Genomic DNA, 9,576 nt, shown 5'->3' with positions numbered 1-9,576 from the left:
ATCTTCTTACCCTACCATGACTAGAGGAGCCCGTGGCATTTTCTCTCTCCTTGGCAGATTATCTTCTGTCGTTCTCCCAACACCACAAGTGTCTTATCAACACCTTTCAGTGCAGCTGTGAGCCTGGGTCATGACTCCCTTTTGTGAAAGAATTTATTAATAGACTTGCTGTTAATTTTGCTTCATGGCTTGGTGTCAGGGACAGGAAAATGCATGAGTCAGACATCAGAGCTGTTAATTTTAATAGGCTTTTTAATAAGTTTTGTTTACACAGATATGGACACTCGGGCAACAGGGGTGCAGAGTGCTTCCTAAGTTCAGAAACAATATACAAACCCCAATTATTAGTGTTTATATGGGAGGCATCTCTGAAGTACCAATATTTGATATAAATGGGTGAGCATACTGAACAGCATTCTATAGATAACACTTAGTAAAGGAGACAGGAGGGGTGAAGAAATGGTTGGAATGTCATAACGGCCCAAACACTGTGATAAAAAAAAACCCAAACTGTTGTCAGGAAAAGGCAGGGGATCAGAGATTTTGAACCTATTAAATTTACAAATATTCTGTCCTTGTCATTGTTTTATTTTCCTGGAATCTTCATGTGCAACTTAGCTCCAGAAACTGTTTTTCACCTTACCACCAAACATCATTCTTACTTCGCACAAAGTATTATATTTCCAAGTTTTTTCACTACAAGAAAATAGCATTGTAAATTCAAGCACTCAGAAGTTACAATGAGCAAAAAGACTCCTTAGAAACTTTGGCTGCCTTGATCAAAAAGGGGTAACGCTCCTGCTGCTAATGATTGTTAATAATCCACAAACAAGATTTAAAGTGAATATAAAGTAGAGGAAAATTGCTATTGCTAGGAGCTCCGAGCTGTTGTAGCTTTGATGATGCTCCGTGCTGACACTGAGTGGTGCAATTACCACATACTGGTGGAGGAGAGCTGCAATTATCACATTTTCTGAGTCAACTGCTGAGATATTTTAAGTTGGCATTGGTATTTATTTATGTGCTTATTGTAGGCAAATTCTATCAAGTGCTTCCCCAATATTTGTCAAAGAATACTAGGGAGAGACTTAGATGGTTCTTTTCTTTGTTTCACTACTGTAAAAATCAGTGCTTTGCATTAAATTCCTAGAGTGAGCAGGAACCTGTACTTGTCTGTACCTACCTGAAGTCACTGTGGGAGTCAGTGGGGGACTGTGTGTAAGAAAAACAGTAGCAGAGAGTGCTGGAGGCCCTGAGAAATGGTGTATGAGATCATTTTGCCTTTATCACAGGTGGTGTTCACTTCTTTATTTTTGCAAGCCCAGTGGGCTAAGTGCAGATAATTAATTATCTGGGGAGGGACCAGAATGTTTTATTTCCATTTAATAGTGTGATCGGCATGGCTGGCAGGGTAAAAAGCAGCTTGAGTGGCTGCTCCTACGCCTATGCATGTATTCTTACGTCATTTTGTACTGATTTTGACCTTTTTTTCTGATCTTATTTTTCTGATACAAATATTTAAAGATTGATCTGAGTTCAGGAACAAATTGTTTGGAAAATCTGGTGCTAAAATAGGTTCATATGTTTCCAAGAAGGAAGGGGCAAGAAGGAGAACATGTTCTCACCCTTGCAGCAGAAGACTGCCTGGACCTTGAGTTTGGAGACGACTCACAGCAGAGGCTAGGCTTGTAGCTCGTTTGCCCGTGGAGTCTGTAGATAAGTTCTAGCAAAGAGCTGGACATTTCACATTATTTATATTCCTTTTCTAAAAATATTTTTAAAACCAACTTTGGAAAAATATTTGCTAAAAAAAAAAAATGTCCAGAGAATATTAGGGTTATACTAACACTGGAAAAAGACTGGAAATAACTAAGCACTCTTATCTCTTCCTGAAGACATGTATATATGCAGATACTTTCATAACGTGATCAGACAGTGTTTTTAATTTATTTTTTTTAAGACCTCACTTCAGTGTTAGTATTTGTCAGTGCAGTGTGAGGCTGTGAACAATCTGAGCTCCAAAGCATCCCACTTTATCAGCTGGATGACACCCAGTGATAAGGGCTCAGAGTAGCAACTCCCAGGAGAAGGAACAGACTTTAGTCCTGGGGCACTGATGCCACACATGGACAATACAAGACATCCCATGTGAAATCACTGTGGAGATCCCCCTGTCAGTGCTTGCCAGCTCTTCCACCCCAGGACACTCAGTAAAAAATGCCTGAAAAAAAAATGCAAAGATGTTGAAATTTCAGAAACACTCTAGTATTTTTAATCTGTATGCACATATACATGCGTATGTACACATGTGTACTTTGTCAGGGACATGCCCACTCCAGGGGATGGCAAGCAGACCCCATTGGTGCTGGCTCCCTTGCCCAGAAGCAGTGGCACAGCCTCTAATCTGGGCATCAGATCTTCAGAAATTGCTGGAGGAGGATACGTTGTTCTGTCTTTGCCATTTCACAAAGCCTGGGGAAGATGGGTGAATCAGATTATAGATGGCTCTGTTTTCCAAGTCCTGGATTTTCTGGAAGAGATAGAACAATTTAGGTTGAGTAGAAAAGCTGTCAAATACAGTGGTGGTGACTCACCTCATTAACTGCATCTTGCAGATGACCTCACACCTCGTGAACTTTTCTGAAAATTTATCTTTTCATGGCTGGACACTCATTTGTCGTGTTGACAGGCAGTGGCCTTCTAGGAGCACTAGCTAGTGTTATGGTATCACTGAGGCCAAACAGAAAATGGAGACAACGGCAAGAAGTGTAAAGCTGCTTGCTAGTCTGTCTCTAAACCAGGTAGGTGCGTAAATGGTCATTGTGAATCTGCACATGGAAATACAGCCATTCTGATGGTATTGAGCAACTTGATCTACTTCAGCCTCAAATAAGGTATATTTCATTATAGGTGAGGAGGAAATAGATGTTCACAGGCTGTTGACTACCCTTGGACTGATCAAAATGACTCAGAGGAAATACAGATGTATGATGAGGAGCATCAGTGAGACGGGAGCCATTCCTCTATCTGGAGCTAGCAGTGCTTTCTATTGTGAAAACATGCCCAGCTGTTTGTTTTCAGACGATCTTAAATGTCCTGTTAGTGTTTAGTGGAAACATGTCGGGGTCAAGGGTTTCCCTCAGGAGTCCTCTGAAAGAGCTTGTGAAATATGGAATCTGAAAATCAGCCAGAAAAGATATTTTTGGTAAGGTGAGTTATGTGAGGATGAGGACTGTCCATCAGGCTTAACCTACAGGAGAGGTTAAGATTGACATTTTCTAGAAAACTTACAGAGAAAGGAATCTGTATCTTGGTCTGACAGAGGACACTCTTGTAAAGGATTCACTCAAGTCTTCACTATGTCTTATAAGGACAAATCTGAATTTTCTCATTTGAGGAGGGGTCTAAATATTTCTGGGTGGGTAAAAGTAGGTTGCAGTGATAGAAACAGCCGCAAGCCAAGGCAAAGCCAGTGTGTGAGGGTAACCCCAAAAACTGAAGGTGTTATGGGAGGTGGCAGCAAAGAGTTTTCATGATGATTGAATATTAATTAGTGACATGGCTATTAATGATGACAGTAATTAACAGAGGAAGGAAAGACTTGTCATTGTCCCGAGGGTGAGTAATCAGTCTTGGCAGGTGATAAATAATGGTTCAGCAAACTCAGCAGAACGATAATCTGTCTGCCTCAGGACAACTGGAGAACAGCTATAACATCTTCCAGGCTCTTGGCAACATTCAGGAATGACTTCATGTTTTTAACAAGAGGCAAATTAAAATCCCTGTTCTCAAGTGCTGTTTATACTCCAGAGTGCCTGGTCACAGGAGTTCTGGTTGAGTTGGTTCCTTCAGTTTACTAGCCCCTTTAAACATTTCTTTTTAAATCTTGATAACAGGGGGGAGAAAGACTAGGGGACCAGCTTTCAGTGTTACTTGTATTTCTCCTTGTAGTTTGATGAAAATTTAATAGATTCCCCAAGAGAGACCTAAACCTGGGGACATGATCATTCTATTTAAAAATGGAGTGGGACTTAACCCTGCATTAAGTATTCCTGTATATCTGGAAAGGGATCATGCAAAGTGCACTTCACCTCCCTTGAGCAAACCAATGCACTACTCTAGATGATATTCAGATATCAGCTGTCACATCACTTGGCAATAAGATACCTTAAAGATCACTGCAAGCCTGTAATCTGAGACCCAAATCAGGAGAAACGGTGGACTTTTTAGTTTGGGGGTTGAAGAGAAAGCCCAGGAAAGATTCTAATTTAGCTTGAGGACAGCATTTTGTGAGGTTTGGTTTTGTTTCTAACAATACAGAAGCACTTTGGTGTGAGTCATCTTGAAATGGTTTTCTAAGCCTAACTGTTTTTTTCCTGTCTTTAGGATATTTTTGCTTTGTAAAAGGGAACATCAATGTTTATAAAATGGAATATTTTATTATCAAACTTGTTAAAACAACAGTTACTTGGCTCTGAACGCTTTCTCCATATGTCATCCAGCTAGTACTCTTCACTAGATGTGTTCTCATCTAGCAGATAGTTTTGGACCCCTCAGATATCTTTTTCTGAATAAATCTCCTATTCACAAAAAAAAGGTGTGACTGTTTGATACACCTGGCAAGCTGGTTTCTGGAGAGACAGGAAAGTGCTGGCACTGTTGGCAGAGGCATTGGTCAGATGTTCTGCAGTTCTGGTGACCCCAGTGCAAAGAAATGGAATTTAAATGGGAAATGTTGCTGAATGGTAACGTAGAGGGAGAGATTATCTTAAGAGGATATTAAAAGAGTTTAGTGGGTTTAGTGAAATGGAGGTAGGGAGGCAATGTGTCAGCCCTCTGTATGTAGAAACACTCAGTAGAAATTATCAAGGAAGAAGAATAATTCTTCTGTTAAATGATAATGCAGATATGATATCAAATGCATATAAATTGCATATTAATAAACTTAGGCCAGGAAGATACAAGAAGAGTCTATCCAAAAAAAAAAAAAAAAAAAATTATGGAATAACTTTCCAAATAGGATAGTGGCAACTTAATTTGCTCCTGTATGGAGCTGGGAGGTGTGGAGAGTGACCGCAGAGCTGAGGATACAAGCTTGTGAGATAGGTCTTCTAGGGTCTGGTTCATTGATATCTTCAAGGCAGATGGAGACAATGCCCAGCTGCTGCCTGTTGGTCACGTCTATTGGCCTAATATTTAAGTGAAAGAAGATATTTCCCTGATCTTCAGGAGGTGTGCTGATTGTCTGCGGAGGACGAGTAGGTTAGGTCCATATTTCTGCCTGCTGCTGGAGCCTGACTGAAGAGGGTTTATTGGTGCTCCTTGTGGAGTTGTGGGTCAAGTAGCATTGCCAGGGGGAGTGGGAGCTGCCATCCCCTCTGCATGGGGTAGAGCCTCATGATATTGCAGGCTCAGACCTGCAGATATTGCAGGCACCTGGGACACTCAGCAGTGCCTGTTGTTTCTGTGGCACCTGGTGTTTACCATTTGCTGAGGGTGTGGGAATGCTCTGGACCTGTGGAAGGCAAAATCTCCTTCAGACTTTTCTAGAGCAGGCGTTGTTTGGGTCATGATGTTTCTTAAATTAGCCACCGTGTCTGAACTCAGAAGCACTCCATCCAAATAAGATTCTCCAAGTTTTGTGTAGTAAGCGGGAACCATACAGTTGATGGGTTCCTTTTTGTGTGCCACCTTCAACTGGTAAAGGACAAAGCACAGCACTGAGTATTCCCAGGGCTATTAGCCTCCTGCATGTGAAAGCAAATACTTCTCAACAAGTTCACTGTAAGCTGAGAAGGGCTTGGTGGTATGTCTGCATCCAGACCTGGCATTGTGAGGTCGTGCTGCACGCTGCTCTGACTTGGCATGGACTTGCTAAATTGCCTCCAAGTGCCTTTGCTTATTGCCTTTGACTTTGGACAAGTCAACTTGGCTGACTTGTACACACTGTGATGTTTCATTTGAGGCTTAACTTTCTGATAACGGGGTCTAACCTAAGTTTTGCTGCCCTGTCCTGCTGTATTTTGATAAAAGGCCTCGTCTTCTACTGAACAGTGACAAGTTTTCCACTTCTATGATTTCCATTCAAGCAACAGAGAGGTTGTATACATGCAGAGGATCAATCCTTGAGTTGTTTATGCTATTTATAAGATAGCAACAACCTTTGTACTACTGGATGGGCCTTGAAAACCTAATAAACTTCCTGATGAACCTTAAAGACTCACTGCTCTGCTGCTGGCCACCATCCTGCTGGTGTGGTCACTAGCAGGTGATGGCTCATCAGTGGCCTGGTTACAGGCACACTGCATGCCACTTCCTTCTCCAAGACACTGCTTGACTTTGACATAAGCAAGACTTTCCTTTGTCTTTTATTGACTGATAACTCAGTTCTGTACTTTTAGATTATTGCCCCTGACATTACAGGAGCGAGGTGCCAGTAAATGCTCCTTTGTCCCCTCCCTAGCTAGTGCTTGCAGAAAAGTAACTCCCTGTATGCTGAGATGAGAGAGAAGCAGCTGGGAGAGGACAAGGTACATGGAGCCATTAGTGTAATATCTGACTTAAATTATGTCAAGTCTCCTATCACACAGAATACTTCTTAGGATGTAGTGCTTGTAAATAACCATATAATTACAGTGTAGCACAAGAAGGAAGAACATTCTGAAACCTCAGTGGAGAGAAAAAGGAAAATGGAGTAAGATTTATGTCAGTTCTATTTTACCTGTCTCAGTGTTAGCTCTCTCTAGGGCTCGCAGATCCTGCGGTCTCAGCATTTAATGCTTTCTTCACTCATTTTTGTTTTTTTAAGGTGCTGACATCGTGCAGTGGCTTATGAAGAACCTCAGCATTGAGGATCCAGGTAAGGTGACCACAGCTGGGGAAGAACAGATACTCCATCTATATTGTGTGTGCCATTAAACAGTAGATAGTATTTTGCTGCGGTCTAAAATACCAGTAAAACAGCAAGGCTGATTTAAGCACTGGAGTAAAGGAAGAGGGAAGGAGATAAGAATCAGCATCTTAATTCAGGCACAGAAAGCACTTTGTAGGAGTCTTAGCCCGTCTGTGAAGTTGTTGCTATCAAGGAAAGACTGATTGATTTTATGGTTGTTCTCAGACTGTGAAAGGAAGCTGGTGGATGTGTGTGGTTAAGCAGGCAAATGCAGTGGCAGGTTTTTGTGATTTGGAGAAAGGTAGCCATGACTGACAGGATATACTGGTTAAGGATGACACAGACACCATCATGGCATCAGGTGGTGGCTGCTACTTTATCACAGCAGATAGATACATGGATAATCAGCCATAACCAGGGATTGATGCATGGGCATGGTCCAAACAGTTCAATCTCCAGAAAAACGAAATCAGGTTGGAACAGTTAAGAACTACTGGGAAAAGAGAAAGAAAAGATCTGCAGGTCCAGAAGTTTCTTTTTGTTTTCTAGAAAGAGAAAAACTCCAGCACCTCACCTCCCAGTTTGTTTCTGGTGCCTACTGTCACCATGTAAAAGCAGAGATAGAGGCAGTGCTGTCTCACCCAGGTCACCCCTACACACACACCGCATCTCATGAGTCCAGTGAAGTCCCAAATCTGAATTTCAGCTGCAGACAATAGCTTTATTATCTACCTGGGGGTGCACTGAGCAGCTGATGTGTATTTTGCTACTATGTGAAAGCCGATGCAGCTTTTGACAGCTGACCTTGGTTGAAAATGTGTGCAGATGTGCCCCATCTACATATCCCATAGGAAGTGTATTCCCCTTTGCCTCTGCACCATTTCCTCTAGGGAATGGCAATGCTACGTTGTCAGGATTTGTCTTCATGAATGAACATGCTGGTAGTGACCTGGTGTTGCAGGTCTTTGCTGGATTTGGTAGAGGCAAGGTGGGCTTCACTGATGGAACAGGCTTCTTGTCAGCTGTCACCTGTGGTAGATCTTATTTGCTTTGAATTGAGTCAGATTCCAGAGCCGAACTGATATGTGACATTTTGTAAACACCAAACCAGCAGGTTAAACATTTGAACAGTGTTCCATCTGTATTGCAAGGGTGATTTCTGCTCCCCTGCTCTGCACGGTTTGGCTGGAAGGCGTGAGGATGCGGTGTAGGTACAGAGAGGCATGTGTGCCCCAGGTCTTCAGGTGAGCCATCACCAGGGCTGCTGCTGAAAGCAGAAGAGTGTGCAGTGCCCATCCTCCTGACAGGCCCCTGCTGGTTTCTCTCCCTCCCAGCGGAAGCGATCCACCTGGGGAGTCTCATCGCCGCGCAGGGCTATGTCTTTCCCATCTCAGACCATGTCCTGAGCCTGAAGGATGATGGCACCTTCTATCGTTTTCAGGTCAGTGAGCCCTCTGCCTCCCTTGGGGACCTTTCTACTGTCCCTGCAGTAATACTCCTGAAGTCACCCACTCTTGCTTCCCAAGCACCTGTTAGGTTAATGAAGCCAGGGATTGAGGCTGTCTTGGCTGAGGCCATAGGAAGTCCCTTAAAAAATCTGCTTTAGAATCCCAAATCACTCTCTTCTACTTTCTGACCCATAGTTTTTACATAAATGCATGGATATGACCTGTGGTTATTTTCAATATGTGATTTCAAGGCTGTTATACTCAGATTTGAACAAAACCAGTAGAAAGAAAATGGCTTTCAGGTTCTAACCCTGTCACAGAATTGAGTAGCCATCCTCCTGTGCAAAATGGATCAGGGCAAACTTTGGAATTGGACATTCAAGCTCTGGCACAGCAGAAAATGCAAATTTTTATCCTCTAATGGTTACAGATTGGTGTGGGAGGGGGCAAGCTGCAGGCTTTGGCTCTCTTACAAAGGCTATGTAACCTTGGCAGTCACCTAAGCTGGGACATCTCTACCCTTTGGTGTCCCTGTGCCTCCAGATGTGTTGAATTTTTAAAGCATCTTGGGCTTGATTTCCATGCCCTGTCCAAAATCCACTGCTGTCAGCTTCCTAGATAACTGAGTGCTTGTGACAGATTGTATAACTTAGAAAAAAGCAACAAGTTCAAACCTGGAGTCCTGCTGGCTGAATTTGTGTTTTTTTTCTGTTACACAATCCCATCCAAGTCCTCCATCTTTCCTCTAACCTTTTCTGCTCGCTCTCCTGTTCCTCCTTTACTTTTTTTTTTCACTTTTTTTTCCATTTTTATTTGAAAAGCCTGCTCTCCTCATTGCATCTCATGTTGCTGCTGCTCATGCTCAGTGCCACACTGCTAATGTGGCATTGTGTTATCATATGAGACCAATGTCACAGTGAACAAAGAAGCCCAAGAGATCACAGAACTCCCCTTATCTCACCCCACTTTTTGGTTACCTGGCATCATTCAGGACTTTTTCATTATAATTGCCTTGCTTTTCTGAAAGTCCTGCTCCTCCTGAACATAAAGGTTGACAGAAGCAGGGGTAATGCTGATTGTTCATTCAGTTGTATTTTTTTTTCCTCTACTTTAAAAGAGCAGCACCATAAGGAGTTGCCCTGTGCAGCTCTCAGGAGCTAGATTTCAATATAATTTAATTTATTTTCCTTATTTGAAGCCTGTGTAAACCACATCATCAAATTGTCTTGCCTGCTT

General features: G+C 42.4%; 1 protein-coding gene across 1 annotated transcript in view; it reads left to right on the top strand.

Annotated features, from left to right (window-relative positions):
* Nucleotides 1–6,808: 6,808 nt before the first annotated feature.
* Nucleotides 6,809–9,576, top strand: part of RGS6 (regulator of G-protein signaling 6) — a gene marked incomplete at its 5' end in the record, with an annotated part of 23,530 nt that continues 20,762 nt past the window's right edge. The window contains 2 exons of the mRNA XM_008941376.1: nt 6,809–6,859; nt 8,227–8,333. Coding sequence (XP_008939624.1) covers nt 6,809–6,859; nt 8,227–8,333 — 158 coding nt within the window. The remainder of the gene's footprint in view (nt 6,860–8,226; nt 8,334–9,576) is intronic.

Source organism: Merops nubicus, unplaced genomic scaffold (genome assembly GCF_000691845.1).
Source record: "Merops nubicus isolate BGI_N331 unplaced genomic scaffold, ASM69184v1 scaffold21035, whole genome shotgun sequence".
Taxonomy (NCBI): Eukaryota; Metazoa; Chordata; class Aves; order Coraciiformes; family Meropidae; genus Merops; species Merops nubicus.
The sequence above is the reverse complement of the archived record's forward strand: the minus strand, read 5'-3'. Positions and strand labels throughout refer to the sequence as shown.